The sequence below is a fragment of the Anopheles merus genome, chromosome 2L (genome assembly GCF_017562075.2).
Source record: "Anopheles merus strain MAF chromosome 2L, AmerM5.1, whole genome shotgun sequence".
Classification (NCBI taxonomy): Eukaryota; Metazoa; Arthropoda; class Insecta; order Diptera; family Culicidae; genus Anopheles; species Anopheles merus.
In genome coordinates this window covers 53,075,001-53,093,224 of record NC_054083.1, presented here as the reverse complement: position 1 = coordinate 53,093,224, position 18,224 = coordinate 53,075,001, and the positions used below count along the sequence as shown (strand labels likewise).

At 48.4% G+C, this 18,224-nt stretch overlaps 3 protein-coding genes across 4 annotated transcripts in view; 2 read left to right on the top strand and 1 right to left on the bottom strand.

Moving 5' to 3' along the window:
- Positions 1–1,011, top strand: part of LOC121594767 — a 52,465-nt gene extending 51,454 nt beyond the window's left edge. The window contains exon 3 of the transcript XR_006005031.1: positions 903–1,011. The gene's annotated coding sequence lies outside the window, so the exon portion shown is untranslated. The remainder of the gene's footprint in view (positions 1–902) is intronic.
- An 841-nt stretch (positions 1,012–1,852) lies between these two features.
- On the top strand, positions 1,853–2,702 carry LOC121594124 (probable protein BRICK1-B). The gene is made up of 2 exons (XM_041917102.1): positions 1,853–2,059; positions 2,155–2,702. Exons 1-2 carry the CDS (start codon positions 1,942–1,944, stop codon positions 2,262–2,264), a joined length of 228 nt encoding a protein of 75 aa, XP_041773036.1. The 5' UTR covers positions 1,853–1,941; the 3' UTR covers positions 2,265–2,702.
- Positions 2,703–2,813: 111 nt separating this feature from the next.
- Positions 2,814–12,943, bottom strand: LOC121594123. Of its 2 annotated transcripts, none has more exons than XM_041917100.1 (4): positions 12,835–12,943; positions 11,511–11,591; positions 3,700–4,323; positions 2,814–3,631 (listed from the first exon to the last, which is right to left on the bottom strand). In XM_041917100.1, the coding sequence occupies exons 2-4, from the start codon at positions 11,513–11,515 to the stop codon at positions 3,277–3,279; spliced, it is 984 nt and encodes a 327-aa protein (XP_041773034.1). In that variant the 5' UTR covers positions 11,516–11,591; positions 12,835–12,943; the 3' UTR covers positions 2,814–3,276. The 2 variants fall into 2 exon arrangements, with proteins under 2 accessions (XP_041773034.1, XP_041773035.1); XM_041917101.1 differs by lacking the exon at positions 12,835–12,943 and adding an exon at positions 11,867–11,917.
- Positions 12,944–18,224: the final 5,281 nt, after the last annotated feature.

The window sequence follows — 18,224 nt, the reverse complement described above, 5'->3', positions numbered from 1 at the left end:
AAGGATGATTGATGCGTATGCAACGGCTGCCGAGCGCGTGTACTACCACCACCCATCAAGGATCATCCCGATATCCGAACCAGAATTGGTGAAAAGGGAGGTAGTGCCTTTGTGCGGAAGAAACAGAGAGAGAGAGTGCGAATTTTCGCGGCGAACGATGTTTGCTCTCCAGTCGGAATTCCACGGCTTACTGAGGATAGTTCTCTCCTTCTTTCCATTGAAAACAGTGGCCCAGTGTCGGGTTCGGAACTCGGCGGGAAACTCGCACGTTTCGCACATACACACGGACATCTTTTTCAATGGGTTCTCGTTGCACACGTCGATGTTTCTCGTGGCAAAGGTGTAACAAGTGGGAAAAGCCAACGTTCGGTTTCATTCAAGTACGTTTTGTTGCATTTCCGCCCAGGGAAGGATACTCGAAGGAACGTTATGGTGGAGATATTTGCCACACCACAAGAATGTTTCGCTGTTGGAACTTGTTGGAAGGATAGACTATTTGAAACCATAAATGTTGGAGATAAGATAATTTTCTGGTTGATGGGACAGCCACAGAATCAGTTGAAGGGTGAATGATAGATAAATTTCTGAAGAAGAATTCTATAAATCTGAAGAAAAAAGAAATTTGCGGCACATCCTAAAGTAAAGCCTAAATTTGAAGAGTTAGGATTGAGAAAAGCATATTGCCCTAAACACTTTGCAAGAAACTTTTCTCCCAAAGCTCCGTGCAATCGTTACTGTACCCTAGTTTTCGTCTGATGCAACTGCATGTCGAAAAGTTTGTGTGTTGTGCCTCGTGCTCTTGCACAGTGAGTGACCGATGCTTTCGGATGTAAACGAACTTTTCCCGAAGTCTTCCCATTCTCTCTCTCTCGCTCCTGTCAGTCCCGGCATTGGGACCGAAGTTTCCAGGACCAAACGCAATTCAACGATGCTTACGATGCCTTGAGCAAAAAATGGAAAAGGGAAGGTCTGGATGTGGAGCAAGTGGAGAGATGAGCGTTTTATGTTATGCTCAGAAAACGTGCGCATTGCCTGCCCTTTCGTCAGCGTGGTTTGCCTGAGTTCCAGCTGATCAGAATCAAACAGGCTGTTGTCGGTAAGCTTGGCATTATTTCCATACGAAGCTTTATTGGATCGAGACATGAACGCTACTACTGAGCGTGGCAAAAAGAACACAAATGCAATCAAATGTACTGTACATCCGACAATTATATGATGTTTTCATCAATTCTTCATACATTATTTATGAAATTGAACATAAGGAACAAGATTCTAATTGAAATAATATAAGTTGTGCAGTGACATCATGCTGTAGAATTTAATCTATTGTTGTCCAAAGAAATCATTACAAAGAGCTTTAATGCATAGTTATCCTCAAAATTTATTCATTCTGTTAATTTTATATTGAAATTAAATGCAATACGCAATGGTACCAGATTGCTCCTGCATCACTGTAGTCAATGACACATTGTCAATCGCGCAACGCGGATTATTCGTGTGCAGTACGGATACAGGGTTTTCAGTACAATAATTCCTTGTTAATAACAATAGTCGTTTTGAATAGACACCGCTGTCTACCACTTGCTCACACCTCAGATAATGTAATGGGATTTGTATGGGATTTGACGTAAATGACAGCACTTGAAAATCTGCCGCATGCGGCGATGCGGCAAAATCAAAATCATTTGATATTGCCGCATCGCCGCGTGCGATTTTATTTCAGTTGTTTCCGTTGACCAACGGTGTCTTTTCAAAATGACTGTTGTTATAAATAAGTGGACAGTTGTTTATTGGACAGCGAACCCTGTAAACAATCATGACAGCTTGAGCCCCGAATAATCGCGATACCACCGTCACTATCGTAAATACAACAAAGTGAACGGATAGCCTTTTTTCGCTAAATTAGTTAAATTAATAGAACTGTGCAGCGGCAAAGTGAACATGGATGCCCATCGGGAAGCGATCCAGAAACAAATACATCAGGACTGGGCCAATCGAGAGTACATCGAAGTGATAACGGCCAGCATCAAGCGTATCACCGATTTCCTCAACTCCTTCGGTATGTATCCGCCGACAACAATGCCTTCCGGAGGAGGCTAAGGCGCGTACTTTTGTTTTGCGTTGATGGTGACAATATCCTCCTCCTTGTTGTAGATATGTCCTGCCGATCCCGGCTGGCGGTGCTGAACGAGAAGCTAACTACGCTGGAACGACGGATCGACTATCTGGAGGCGTGCGTCACGAAAGGCGAAACGCTGCAATAGTAGTGAGCGCTCCGGGTGCGGCCTTAGAACAACATGCTACACAAGCAACTTTTTCTTGCTCCGGATTGCTGGAACGGAATCCGTGGAATATACATATGCTACTGCACTGCGATGGTAGGAGTGAGCGAGGAGCAACAGGAGAAAGCTTCACGAGTGAAGATTTCATCACAGAGTGACACTATAGCGACAAATGCACTTTCCTCTCCCGAAGTGAAGGATGACGACGGTGGGTACGGTGGTACGAACGGGCCATCGGAGTGATAGGGGACGAATGCATACTGGACGCGACTCGATCGGTTCCGGATTGGTCTGTGAGATTCGAACATTTATTAGGATTTATTTATACGTATCGTACGGCTTTATATGTTTCATTCTAGGTTGATTAGTAAAAAAACGCCCATCCAACTTATGTGGGTGCGTCGGGTGGTCCCAACAAACAGAAAAGAAAAACGAATTTTCCTCTATATTAGATCCGTGTTGAGAAATTCAGCAAGAAAACGCTCACATATTTTCGATAAATGAAAAAAAAAATAAATATTTTACTTTATTTCAACCTTAATACGAAGAAAAACACAAACACTCACTCTCGCCACGAGGTTCTCGTGATGGAAAAGAGGTGAAAACGGAAGTTCTCCTACAACGACAACACGGTAAAGATGACGGATGATGGACAGAGGAGGAAGCCGTTGAAAACCCTCTGACATTGGAAACTTGCCCCACCACGCTCTGGATCTGGCTTGGCAATGGGCGGTCTCCCTCTTTGACTTGGCTTATCTTAAGATAATCGATAAAAGATGGTTTAAAAACGAAAAACACAGCTTAACACCTAACCCGCTCAAACACACGCGCAAACGATCAAGAAAAGAGGCGCGCTACGATTTCCTTCATGTTCCAACGCAATTCCTTCCCGTTCCATGCATGGCAGTGACGTTCAACTGGCCACTACGAAGGGGCTGACCCCCTTTTCCCCTTCTCTGGTTTTGCACACTGGCGCCGGTAGTGCTGGCAGCACTTACTTCCGCTCGTAGCTATCGTACTCGGACTCGTCCTCGTAGCGGGGCGTGGTGGACTGAATGTACGAGCCGGGCTGGGCGGCCGGTCGTCGCTGCTGCAGCGAGATGTTAATCTCGTCCGGCGAACGGTACACGCTGTGGGTGGGCTGTGGCGAGGACGGCAACCGATAGGAGGACGGCGTCGTGGCGTACACCGGCTGCTTGCGGATCGTCTGCTGCTGGGGCTGGTGGTGGTACGTCTGCTTGATCGGCTGCTGGGGCTGGTGGCGCTCCTCGTGCTGGCGCAGGACACGCTCCTCGTCGTAGTGACGCTCGTCAACGTAGAAGTTTTCCGGATAGTAACGCTCCGAATACCTGGAAAGCGGATGAGCAACTGATGTATCTCAACGTCTTCTGAGAATAGTGTGGTCTCGCCGACTTACCTTAGTGTAACGTTAGGCTTGGTCATGTGCTCCTCCATGTTGATCGGCTTGTAGAGGTAATCGTTGACGAAGTGATACTTGGACGACTGCTCGCAGATGTTGTCCCCGGACGGTGGCATGCAGATCAGGTGCACCTGATGGAAGGTGAAGCCCTCCGGGCAGATCCACGAGTGCTTCTGGTTCTCCTGGCAGTAGTGGAACACCTCGCAGCCGAGGCTCTCGTCCGCGTAGTAGCCGGTCGTGCGGCCCGTACACTGGAACTGCGACTTTTCCAGCAGCAGCGTCAGCCGGTCGGGTTCCTCTTCCTGCTCCAGCTCTTCGCTCGAGTAGGACGGCTTCTTGAAGCTCTTCTTCAGCGTGGCACCCTGCTGCTGCTGCTGACGGCCACTGTTGTACGATGCTACCGGTCGGTCGTCCTCTTCCTCCTCGGACGAGCTGCTGCTGTACTGGTTCGAGTAGGGACGGGCACGGTACGCCACATTGTTTGCCGCGGCAGGGACCGCATCGGACGAGCTGCTGGCGGCGGACGATGCGGAGGAGGCAGGCGAACCCGCTTGCTGCTTGTACTGCTGGCCAGATACTACACACAGCAGCAGTATTCCGCAGCAAAGCTGAAGCGTTAATCTGTCGGTGGAGAAGACGGAAGAAACGCCAAATGAGCAACTTCAATCAGTGTGTCGGCGATACGTTTGATTGCAGGGCGTTGCGTTGAGCTGATGAGCCGCTTCGACGCATGATTAAGGGGTGCAGGAAGTGGGAAGTGGCGAGCAGCCGGCATAAAGAAAGTTTCCCCCGACATTGAGCCCACGTACACATTCCCATCCCCCCATAATGGCCAATTAGGTGGCGGAAAATTGGCAACCTGCACAACAGCCCCGAAAGTCACACGCATCATCATCATAAATGCATCTCGAAAGCGATGAGAAGCGAAGCGAAGGGGGTAGTGAGCGATGGAATATAGTCTTTTGGTGAACTTTCGCCCGTTTAAAAGCCGTTTTCGCTCCGGCCACATGTGTGTGTGTGTTTCTTTGATTCATGCACCCACGACGATGAGGGTCATAACCTTTACCGGTGCGCGCCGAAAGCTGAGAACCACTAAGAGCTTTTTCTTCTTCTTCTTCAGCAACAACAACGGGGAGTCTTGTTCCCACCGATCACTTGATCGTAGCACAAACGCGTCGATTTGCGATCCTCATCTGCATGTGCGGTGCAATTTTCTACACCTTTTACACACTTTGCACACAAACGATCGCTGATCGATTGTCTTTGGGCCTTGTTGACGAGCGAGTGTCTCGGTGGAGGAGGAAATGAGATCATGTACTTGGGGGGGAAGGGAAGGATTGTCTCGCTAAATGGCATCCATCCAACGACACGAGCGCGGTTTGTGTGGCCAGATCGCCGCTGATGATTGTCCGATTCCCAACGATCGCAACGACCGTGTGGGTGCGTGTGGGGGGAGCGACGCTTACGCAACCAGTGCCTCTTCCTCCACCTCCACTCCCGGTTGGAGACGACCACCTAGACGAGGTGTCATTTGCCCTTCAGAGACGAAACGCGTATCCAGCCAGAGCCGGAGCGAGAGTAACAAACTGATCTGCCGGCATGCCGGAACGGTGTCGATTACCCAAGCGCACGGTAGACATCAGCATTCAGGTAGCAAAGTGGACACAATCCACAGGATCTATCCAGCGTGGTGCAGGTAGCGTGCTGACAAACGATGACAAACCGTTATGAGAATCGAGTTGTTTTATTATATCAGCGATTATAAAGGCCCGATAGATGGCGAGGAAAGTGAGGCGTATTTCCATGACAGCCACGGTCTGAGCGGGGCGGCCTACTGAGGGATGATGTGTAACCTGTCACTTCAAGGATTAGTGGTGCAGCAGCAGCAGCAGCACCGAGAGATGAGGTTATGCCGATACGATCCAAGTAATCGATCGTGTTTCGTGACTTTTATTGTTGCAGCCAGCCAGCCTACAAAGTGGTAAAGTTGTCCTCGCTCCACCGGCTCGGATTGCAAAGATGGGGCGCACACACATTTGGGGGTAAGTTTCCTTCTTATTAAAAGTAGATTAACGTTCACTTCCCGCGTGAAAATTCACATCGCCATAAAGCCATCATAAAGAGACAGCATGCAACATGTCCACCATCGCCACCATGTGTGAATTGCTCTTACTCTGGTGCGACCGAATTTGTGCAATACCACCGGGGTTCTCTAGATGAACTAAACAGCATGCAGCACAGCACAGTGTGAAGTTGCAATATTTTCCCGTACTTAATCGTTTCGATTTCGTTTCATCACCCAAGCCACAACAGCGGATGCCTGGCGGTTGATTTCGGCAACCCAAGGTGGCTCTCTCACGCCAGAGGGTGTCGTGCCTGTGCTCCGCTGTCCAAGCAGAAGATAATTTAGATCACCCCAGGCTCGGTGCAAATACACCAAAAGCACACACACACACATGAGGGAAGATGCCACTCGGCGGTTGCATCATGTCCGAAGAATTCTCCCGCAGTGTTGTGTCGCGCAGTGATTGTGCCGCACGTGTGCGTGCGTGCAAACATTGCGCGATCAATCTCCTAACGAGATGGTTCGTATGGGCAAATGAAACGAGGTCAATCTTTACGCGAGGTTCTCGGTCAGTCGATCGAACAACTGCACACTATGAGATCTTGCTGGAGGTACATTTCTAGGTGTACAACAGGCACAATCGACTGCGCCGAGATCTTGAGTGTATCTCCGGTGGCAATCAACTGGGACAAATGGGGTGGTAGCCCTTTAAAACGCATCTCCACCCATCCGTTGCAGAAGTGGTATTGGCCGGCTCGAAGGCACGTTACAGGGGGGGAGATGAGGATGGAAACAACAATAATTGGCTCGTGAGGGCATTCCCTCCTCAGTAGTTGGCCCGCACTGGGTGTACTCCCAAGGCCATTTGGATGCAATAATGATGCATTCCATGTGAGTATAGAGTGTGTGTGTGTGAGTGTGCGCGGTGGCATTGTTTCCGCTGCATCGTTGGGGAGAAAATCAAAGCAATGCTTTGGAAAATTTTATTATTTCTACAAACATGTGTTTTCCACTGCGTAGCAGCTTTGTTTGTGTTTGTTACTTTCCCAAATCTAGCTGGCAGCAAATAATAGGTACACTGAACCGGATGGGAAAACCCCCCATCGGAGAAAGATTTGCTTTGAGTTATGGTTGATTGAATTGGTCCAATTCCACCGTCCATTGTCGCACAAACGATGGATGGTAAATTGCGATCAAATCTAACAACCGAAAGCTTTCACTCTCGATCAAAAAAGGTGCTTGTTATTTCGTTGCTTTTCATTGCAACAATTTAGAGGTTTTGGTAACGTGTGTGTGTGTGTTTGTGTCGTAGAAAACAGATCCTGTGTCATAATTTCTTCCGGTGACACCACTGTCTCCACTGGCGCACCACGGATGTGGCTCGATTATGCAATTGCTTTATTCTTTCGTTTTCCGCCGACTGTTTCGACTGTTTGTTCCAAAAATGGAGTCTAAATCATCGTCACCGATCATGCTGAACGGGGGAAAACGGGGGTAAAATTAATAGAAAAAATATGTTGCCGCTGTGGAAAAATGATCACTTCCGCTGAGCAGGGGGGAGCGTGAGAAGTTGTGGCACCGTCGTACGGTGAACACGAATCTGCAAAATCTCTCAACCACAGCAATGCAATGGAGCAAAAGTACACGCAAAGATCGGCGAATGAATGGCAGTACAAAGTAAGGCAGCGGAGAAATGGAAACCGCCGGATGACGAATGTTTTCCGCCTCATTATGACACTTTGAGGCTTTGATTTTATGGCTTTTTACTGCTGCCCGCCAGTTCCGGTAGTTTTGTTCGAGCTGCCACGGGGCGAGCCATAAATGAAATGGCAGTTTTCGGTTGCAGCGGGAATGCATCGCGCACGGGATTGCAACATTGCATTGGCCCAACAGGCTGTATAGTGATGTTTTTATGACCACAATCATATTGTTGTGTTGTTTCTTCGCATGTCATTTTTCCTACCGTTTTGGACTTTCGCTCGGCTTTCAGTGGTCAGTTTCTAAGACTGGGGGAGGGAGGGGAGGAAGGGATTAGCGTTTACAAAGCGAGGCATTTTCTCTTTCGAAATTCAATTGCGCGTTCGGTCGCGTTTCGGAATCGGTTGGACACAGCTTGCAGCTTGATTTATCTGTTTTGCCAACTTCAACTGCTCCAAGCAGATGTGCCCTACAAAAGGGTGCACTTAACGAACAGCAGCTGCAAGACGCATCGCACAAACCGTTTCCTATGCAATCGAATTCCCCCGCCGAAATGCTAATGCCGGTTTCTAGCAACGAAGTGCAAATCGCGCCGCAATGGTAGTAATTAACGTGACTAAACGCTTTTGCGCAATGCGCATGCCAGCCAAAGGCTTCCAAAGGCGGGAAAGGCATCTTACTGCGCACGTAGGAGAAAAGCGCAGCGTGTGCCACATGTCATTTGCATCAGTCATTTGCCTTGTTGAAGATTCTGCCACTGCCTCACTGGTTGGAGATTGATCGTCGTCGTCGTCTGCGCTACTACCTTCATGGCCACCAGGAGTGGGATACGCCATTTGTTCGTAGGCAGTATGAGATGAATGTATCGTCATTTGTGGTTACAATTTCGTCAAGCTCTCGATTTTGACTAATCGATTTAGAAACGTCCAAGGACGCCGTCTCCTCCTCAAGGGCCCGGGGGCTGGGGATGTTATCTAACATTTCCTCTTTCTCTCTGACGCCGCCTGGCTCCAGGTGGGATGTTCTGGAGATGGACGACCATCTTATGACATTCTCCCCGTGCATAAAGATTTCATTTGCCCTCTGTGCAACCCGCGTTCGCGTTCATTAATCACTCCCGGGGGCCCGGGATGGTCCGGGAATGCTACTCTCATCACGTTACACGGGGGGCCGCTATTGGTAGCGGCGTGATCTTTACCAATTGCTGGCCAGCTTCCACACTCGACCTTTTGCGCTCGTCCGTGGCGTCATGCGGTACACGATCATTTATCAACAATTTGCCGTATGCTGCGGCTGCTGCTGCTGCTCTCTGGCTTTTATCCTCACAGCTCATTTAGCAAGCATCGAGCTGGGGAGGTTTCACGGAGGCTCATGGTGATAAATTGGAATTGAGATGCGTTCGCGATGTGGTTTCGCGTGATGTGGGGAGGTCGTGGGAATTACACCTCACACACTGGTCAGAAGCAGCAGCAGCAGCAGGGCTGCTGATATTTCTCCAAAAGTGGTTGCGAAATCGTTACTTCTTCAATTCAACCGTCACACACGTACCCCTCTGCAGTCGCTCTGTGGGTAAGTGCCACCGCACAGGTTTCTGAGGCAGTGGACATTAACTGCCCCGACTGCAGCGAAAAGACCGGTCAGCCTGATTCGGATTTTCCTTCTTTTCTGTCGGGGGTTGTGTTTTTTTTTTGTTGTTGTACTCCGAATAAAATTGTCTTTTCTTCGTCTCGGTTCGTCGTCTGCTGCTGTCTTGCATTGAAGTCGTTCGTCTGGAAGGAACCGTCGTACACGGTCGCTCGGGTTACGTAAACCACCGAAAGAGACGAGCCGTTCGATCGCGTTATTTATGGGACAGTGAGAAACGGGGGCTGGGCGGGGAGAAAGGATTGGGCGCTAAAGCGTGTTCCTCCGACCCTTTAGCGAGCATGGCAGGTCCTCTCGTGATCTCGTGTATGTTTGCAGAAAAGCAAAGCAAAAATCGCACCATCCCGAGTGAGAAATGTATTGAACCAGCATCAAAATGAAAGCATGAGAGAGAGAAACAAGGAGAGAAAGAGAACGAGAGCAAAAAACGCAACATAAATGTTAATAATAAATAATGATCATCTTGCCGCCTTTTTTACTCGCCGCCCGTTTGCAGTGAAAAGAACCGATGACTACGCAAAATGATCGGGAGCGCAGCAAGGGGAAGGGACATGTAGGCGAGGGGATCATGTTTTTCCCTCCCTCCCCTCCCCCTTTACTCTCGATAGAAAGCGATCGTGTACGAAGAAAGTAAAAGCGAAAAATCTACTCGTAGCCCGAACAAGCAAAACCAAGCCCCTCCTGGATCGACGACAACGAGTTTTGCTTCCCGGGGAATGCTGGGGACCGGTGGCGGCGGCTGGTCCCGGTCCGGTTCCAGTGCGACAGGTATTAGATAAGTGCACACACCAGATCTTGGTGCATTCGTGCGCCCCTGTTGCAATCCATTTTCGGTGCAATGCACGCACGCACGTACGCTGTTAACCTCTTTCCAGTCCCGGTCTGTGTGAGAGATGCGTTCTGGCAAGGAACGGGTCGGGTCGGGTCGGGTTGGGTCAGTCGGTCAGTAGTGTGTGGGGTATAGTTTTTTTTTGCCTTTCTTTACCCTCATTTTTAACTTGTTTTTGTAAAACGAGTGTTATGCGAAGTGTCCCCGACGGGGGGGTATCTCGGCAGTGATGGTGATGCAATGATGCCCTGCAGGCAGCAGTAAAGTGCGTGCGAGAGATCCGTCCGATCGTTTTGGGCTTAATGAATGGGTTTGATTGCTTCTGCGCCGCTCCGTTCGAGCGCGTTAATGATGGATGGCTTCTGGGCGGTATTAAATTTTATTAGAAGGATAAATTTTATTTTGCTCTGATAGCAAGATTTTATGTTTGCAAAAGGTCACCTTTATATGGTGAACAGGTACCTTATTCGCATACCAACATTTGCCACATTAAATATGCTGCAGTTGGCGTCTGTTGTGTTGCTATTTTTTCTCCAACTTGTTAAGCATTGCTCCCGGCCCGGATGGTGCTAATGACTTGCGCGAAACGGACGCTTAATCAACCTTTAGTCCGACCGACCTATCTTTGTGTTTAGCAATTCATTCGTTGCTATATGTAAAGTAATGCCTCGAGGGAACATAATACAAACGGCTTTGGGGGAAGTCCCTGAAGAAGAATACACCGAAAGGCCGAGCCGTACGATAGAGAAATGTTGCCTCTCGCATGATACCAGACAGGCTCTGTCATCCTATCGACCTAAGACAGGCCGGTATGGCACGGTTTCGCCTTTTGTTTCACACTGAACCATGCCCAATTGCAACATAATTCTGCTAATCTCCTGCTAACATCGCTGTCAGCACAGTATCGTTCCAGATGGTGCTACGAACTCTGCTGCCGCTGCCAGCAAAGGGAAATAATCGTTCACTCTCACGTTTGGAATAAGTGTACCACCGGGTTGGGAAATCGGAACCAGCCCTCCCCTTCGGTCCCCGCGTGCTGTATGCCCTTGTTTGCCGGCATGATTCGCCGGAGGGCGTGACATGATGTCGTCAACATTAGCAACGTTGAACACCCCGGACACGACAAATTTCGTAGCTAATGATATTGGAAGCAGCAGTGTTCCCGCCGGGGGGAAGCATGGGACAGGCGGGCCATTATTTGATTGGCGGAGCAGTGGAGCCCCCATGCAAACGGGCCGCCCATGCATGTCGAAATGGAGGCGTGAGGCGTCGGGAACATGATGAAAGGATCGCCAAAAGGACCACCAGAGCTGACGGACGGACGGGGGGAGGGCGTAGTATCGCTTGAAACTGATGTGTCACCACTGTGTCACCCCTCGGGCTATGGGTCGTACCGCCCGTAGGAAAAGGGAAATGGGGTCGTGATCGAGTGTTAAAGCTCAGTTGCTTCATGGGCTAAATTGAAAACGGGGCGTTTGCTGTCTGTATGTGCAATTGTGTGCTAGATCTTTCGTGCTGGGTGGACATGTTTTCGGGAGGATGAAATGTTTGCAAAACGGTTTACACACGTACCTCATTTTGTAGTTTGTGTGGTTCCTTTCGCGCTGAACACCTGAGCTTACGGTCTGACGGCACTAGCAACACCGGATAACACTGGGAAGTAAAAGGGAAAAGGAAAACAAACGGAACTCGATCACTTTCACTGAAACAAAGCACACTTATTGAGCATAACATAAGCAAAAGAAGAGCTTTTGTTTAATTTGTATAGAAATTGACGCATGTAAAGTGTTTTTGGTTGTAATAATTTGAATTTTGGAATGTCTTTCTCTATTGAAAACCACAACAATGCAACAATTTTAATGCACTAAAACCTGCTGTCGATGCTTTTTTGTGTGCGATAGTTATTTCGACGCGTTTTTTTGTGTTACGTTTTTGGGGGCGATCCAAATCAATCCAATCCAACGTCCACAACGGCACACCGCAAACTGTAGCCACCGGACGGCTGCCTGCTTCCGAAGGAACCAAACTTTTCGCTCACTTCGAATTCCCACTTTCCCCTACTTTTTCCACGCGATCGTGCATTTGCCTGATCAGAAAGAAATAGACAAAGACAGCGAGAGGGAGAAGGAGAGAGAGAGCTAATCCGGCTGTCTCCTTCACAAGTAGGAGCTAAAAATTTCGCGATTCCGAACGCAACAAGATGAATGCATACGGCGCGCGCGTGTTGTGTGTGTATGGGTTGAGTATGATTAGGAGAAGGGTGGTAAGCTGGGTAAGAAATTTATGCTGCTGCACAACAACGTGTACAACAGCCAACCGACAACCGATCGAAGAAAAGCGAGAGCAAAACGGGTGCTGCTTCACTTTCCTTTCGGTGCGCTTAATTGTTATGCTTTCCGATTATAATCGCATATTACGGTGTGCGCGCGCGATCGCGTCCGAACGAAGGAAAGTTGTTGAATCATAATATGCAAACGGACAAGTAGGAGCAAAAGGGAAAACACACACACACACATAAACAATACATTGCACCAGCAAGGTGATGATCTACATAAGAAGAGGTGCAATAGTGTGGACGGAAGGAAAACATGAAAGCAAGATCAAAGGCCGCCAAGGTGAGAAGCCACCGTGCCCGTGCGGAGGATGTACTTTTCGCGGGTTGTTGACTTGGGGGATGCGAGCTTTTCACTTCAGTGTGCAAAAGTAACACACTCAAACACGTGTACTCGTTCGAGCACTGTTATATTGTTCGTTGCACTTCGGGTGTCCGTCACTTTGTTACAGAGAGCTTCGTACACTTGAGTCTGGACCTGCTTTTCCTGCTCCGTTCTCACTTTCGTTTTGTGTGTCCTTAAACCATTACACTTTGCACATAATATTCTGATAAAATAAACACCTTTTCTTTGAAAACACTTCTTTACTCCAACTCTGAAGGGTTCGTCGTCTGCTGTTTCTGCTGCTGCTGCTGCTGCTGCTGCCTCTGTTGCTTTATGGATGCCGTCTCATGCACGAGTGTTCTGCCGGTGCGGACGAATTTAATGTTTTATATGGCTTACGCCCCATTCACCCCTGTTGCTTTACCGCCTCTCCCCGATGCACACCATTTGCGCGGGCTGGGGCCTCCCATTGAGAGCCCCGTACCCCACTACCGAAAAATAAAGCTGGCTCAAAAACAGTTCCAACCCGAGCGACTTCAACCAACGGCGACGACGAAACGACGAACGTACGACGGGGTTGTTCGGGGGTTGCAATTTGCAGCGTCCAATGCGCGCCGCACGTTTCTTCCCATGCCTGCTCCCCCCGTCGTACGATCATTGTGTGTGAGTGAGAAAAGGAAACAGTGTGCAGGAGAGAGAGAGAGTGAGAGATGCCGTTGTTAAAGATAAAGAAACAAAACGTGTTGCACTCGTGATGCTAATAGAGAAAATGATAAAAATGCTGGAAAATGCTTACTGTTGATTATGCCACGCATTTCGGGTAGATCGAAGGATCTTTGACGTTGACGGGCAGTTTAAACGATCATTGAACATTTAAAATGTATCATTTTTAAAAGCTGCTCTGATGAATGTGCGTGTCCGTCTATATTCGTTTTGCTATAGTAATAAATAGAAACTGTTTAATTTGTTATTCATTTTCATAATTAAATAAATCCACCCAGCGCCATCACCCTTTTTCCGTCGCATGATTTAGCGATTGCGATTATGATATTGCCTTTAGTTTCCGTTTTCACTCTTCTTTATCGTTCATTAATTAATGGCTCGAACCAAACCCATTCCCGTTCCACCATTGTGCGGCATCCAAAGCTTGCCTGATTTTAGGCACGAAAAAAGAGGGCTACTAAAGATCGAGCATGAAAGCATCCCCCCCCACATCGAACCCTTTTTTTCATACCATCAACGTATAGGGAAAGCCGATAAAATGCGCCCCGGAGAAGGGGGGGGGCAGCACCGATGGAAAGTGATCGCGAAAAGCGCGTTCGCGGGAAAGAAGCCCATGCGCCGCCGCGCGTGTGTGTTTAGTAGCTCAAAGGGGGTAGGATTGAATTGCCGTAAAGAAAAGCTTAATAAACGGAACGAAAGCAGCTTCTACTAACTCCTCGGTAGTTGGATGCCGTTTTTTTTTTTATTTTGGTTTTTCAGCTGCACTCTATGAAATTGCTCCAGCTTCGTTTGTTTTTCGGAATGTTTTTTCTCCTCCTCGCTCGTCCTGCTCCTACCCTAATATTGCTTGTTTGCTTACAGTGCGCGTGGTTTTCGCTTTTCATACGCGCGATCACACACGAGAATGCACTTGGCAGCGGGAGCTATTTTCGGTGCGTGCGTGTTTGTTTTTCTTTTTTTTCCTCTTGAAGCAGAAGAGGACTGGCTGCACCGAGAAGAGGCATAATAAACAAATGCTTTCTTCAAGCTTGATCGGTTTCTTCGAGCGATCGCACGAGATCGTAGGCGATTGGAATTGCGTGTGTGTGTGTGTGTGTGTGTGTGTGTGGGTGGGGGGGGGGGGGGGGGGGGCAGTGTTTGACGCAAGCCAGGATTCGCTGATAACTGTTGTGCGATGCATTCGATTTCCGAGTTACATGATCGCGTGGATTACAATGTGCAAAATAGCAATCATCACACACTGCACTTGTAATCATAGATGCATGCCAATACGTTTGCCCCGAATGCCAGATGCTAATTAAAGCGTATATGTGTGTGTGTGTATAACACCATAAAGCTCTTACGGGTATGTATCATTTCAGGCGAATTTCCCCGCACCCCGTGTAATGACCGAACAGCCCCACTTTTGGAGCAGCAAACAATTCCAATTGCCCTTCGACAGGTGATATGTCCGGCATTTGATGGATTTGATATGCTTGTCCGATTGATATCCCGCGTCGCGTCCCTTGCCTTCACCACCAAAGCAGCATGAAAGTGAAAACCATTGAAGGTTGATGCTCCATTTTTCCTCCCACCTGTTGGGTTGAAAAGGGCATCACGACCACGAGGTAGGAAAATTGGTCTGCGCAATGACCTCGGCCTACCGTGTCCAATTCTCAATAGCGTGCGCGCGCGCCTGAATGCGACCTTCGTAAGTGGTCAAGGCACAAATGTTTTCCGTCATAATATTCCGTGATGGACATAAAGCACTCTAAGCGCGATCGAAGATCACACACACACACACACATACACACATACACTTCCTTTCCCCGGTTTTCCCTGAACCGGATGTAACAGCACTGCACGCCTTGATCGGCGTAAAGCAGTAGGCTAGCCCGGGCCCCCGTCACCGCCTACTCTGATCTCGCGTGGCCACGGGAAGAAAAGGTATCGCATTCATCGGCATGTGTGTATGTGTATGTGTTTGCTTTCAAAGCGATCGTTAAACACAATTTGCATGCTTTGCAAGCTTTGCGAGCAGTTTGCTCCCCTTTATTCACCCCTCCACTGCACTGCGAACTGCCCCACAGCCCTCTTCTTCAGTCCCATTTTGCACTGCTTTTGGTGTCTCTTTTACTCCACTGCAACTACCGCTGCACGAAGGGTTCGTCGCTTGCGCTAAAGTCATTGGTTCAATAATTGGTTCAAGCTATGCATGGTGGATGCAGCTGCATTATACGCAAACAGGATCATCGTCGATCGAGGCAGGTTAGTGCATTAAAGGGATTGAGAGTGAAAGTGATAAAACAAGGGGAGGTTAGAAACGCATGCGATGGGGCGTTTGAGTCTCTTGCTCTTGCATTTAGATAAATCTTGAAATCGATCAATCAAACAGTTGTCCCTGAAATTTGTCGCTACTGTCATTACATCATATCAAGATCAACTGTATGAATGCTAAAATGAGGAATTCAATAGTGATTTCAATGAGCGTTCAAGCAACAAGGAATGAAGCTTTGTGAAATTAATATCGAAATCTACCTCCGAAAGAAACAAAACTGAGTTTCCTGAGCGACTGTACGGTGCATGGGGAACATTTTTTGTTTATGATGGTTCATAATTTTTCTTTTTTGACCATTACGCAACCACACTCCAATTTCCCATTATGTCAGCGGCATCGAGTCAGACAGGCAAGCTCAGGCGTGCGCGCGCGTACTCTGAGGCCAACCCACACACACACAACACAGCAGCACCTCCATTTCTCTGCTCCGTGTACGTTATGGGATGCAAAATTATATACAGATGGATTTCGCTTCGCTCCCTCGCTGCCATTGTTCTGCCCGGTTGTGTCTCGCCAGTGTCTCCTCCGGATCGACAGCAAAACAAGAGCAACATCTCACCCGCAAAGAAGAGGCACGCGGGTCACCCGGGCTACGGTTGCGATCGATGCGATTGGAGAGCTAAAAAAAAAAAAGGCACGAGACGCGGATGATTAATAATCGACGCGGGTGTGGATGTACGCCAAAACAAGGAAAAAAAAGCGCCAAACATATGCGAAACCGACCGTGCCCCCGCGTTTCGATATTGATTGAGCAACGCTCAAAATGTAATCAAATTACCTTCCTCTTTTGGGATGCCCGTATGCGCGTATGCGCGAAATTAAAATCTGCACTTGCTGCGCTCGTCTCCCCCCCCCCCCCCCCCCCGTCGTGCGCATCCGCGATACGGATTACGCGAGAAGATAAAGTGTGAGCGAAATTTCCTCCCTCCTCGCGCCTCATATGTCAATTTTCAATTGAAATGTGATGGAGCGAAGTGCTGTTATGTCTTGTTACTTCTCCTCCTTCTTTCACGGGGCCCAAGCAAAGCAAGTGTGAATGACATGCACCATTTTCACCTATATTAAATTGAAACTCAAAAAGCAGCCCCGTTTGATGATGGGTGGTTGAAAAAGTGAAAAGCTTCAAACTGATTCGCTTCCGTTTTTGCTTCCCTCGTTTTGCTCCCCATATCCGAGCCGAAAGCAAATGGGCTGGGAAATTGCTCACTGCACCATCGTCGTACCAAGGAAAACCATGGCGACCGACGTGGGGATCGTTTCCAGCCGCTCGAGCGTTCAAATTTTATCTCGTTCGATCTTGGGAGAAACAGTCTTTGCTTTGCCCCTTTGTCGACCGTTCCCTGAAATGGGCTCCTTTTAATAGTGTGTCTGTCCGCATAGTCTGCCTTCCACGCCAAAAGCCGTATTATGATAATGGGCATGTTTGGAGGTACTCATTACATGGCGTTCGTTCGCACTTCGTTCACTCTAAATATCCGAACAGTTTTCCAAACGGGAAATGAACAATTTCCGTACGAGGGGATTTTCATTCATCCGAGGGGGAGAGAGATCTTGATCGGCGTAAAGATAAATTAAAAACATATTAAATTAAAGCATGCAAAGCAGAGAATTTGTGTATGGCTTTAATTAAAACATAAAGGTGACCATTTATGCATTTATGCGAAATGCGCAATGCACTCCCTTGACGTGTGATTCACCGTGCTGTGCTTTAGTGTGGATTTAATTATCTCATTAGCAAACGATCTCGCAGCACTCAGCGCACCGTTTTCGGTCAATGCTATGTGTGTACCGTTTCGATGGAATGTCGCTGTACAGAAGGGTGGAAAAGATCAGCATCGATCCGCAGTGCCGATCGAACCGATCAATACTACCGCCAGCATCATCATCGCATCGCGTCAACGATCGTGTTTTTAAACAGATGAAAAGCAGATAAAACCACGATCTCGATTACTCGCTACTCTTCGATAAGGAATCAAAAGCATCTTGCGGGCCCTTTTGAATGACGGCGGGGCTTTTTTCCGAAACGAAAGAAGCCAGTTTAATTAGCCGATCTGATGTTTTTTTGCCTTTCCTCTCTCTCTCTCTCCCTCCCGCGCAAAGCTGTTTGCAGTGAAATGCCAATGATGCAATCGGGTGCTGGCTTAGCTTGTACACGTACCACCAACCTGCAGATGAATGGAGGACGATGCACCAGATCGTTTCGGTCACCGATGCGATGCGTGCCACGGAGAGCGGGCGGGCGGGTGGTGAGGTCCTGTACCCTAACGTAGATAACGCATCGGTGTCAATTGCATCGGCGACCAGTGCGTTGTACGTACACTGCGGGGCCATTCGGTCACTTATCGCTCCTCCTCCCCGCCGTGTGTGTGTGTGTGTACATGACGACGCCAAACGCTAATGGAGTAGAGGTTCGTCGCTTACGCGTCGATGCCGCATTGAAGTCTTTCGTGTGGAGTCGGTTTGCATCATTACCATTGGTATAGTTTTTTTTTTGTTTATCATCTGGAGCAGTTTTATCGCTAAAACCCCTGTTGCGTGTGTCCGTGTGGGCGTGTTTGGAAGAGGATCTTTCACTTTCGTTGCACGAGA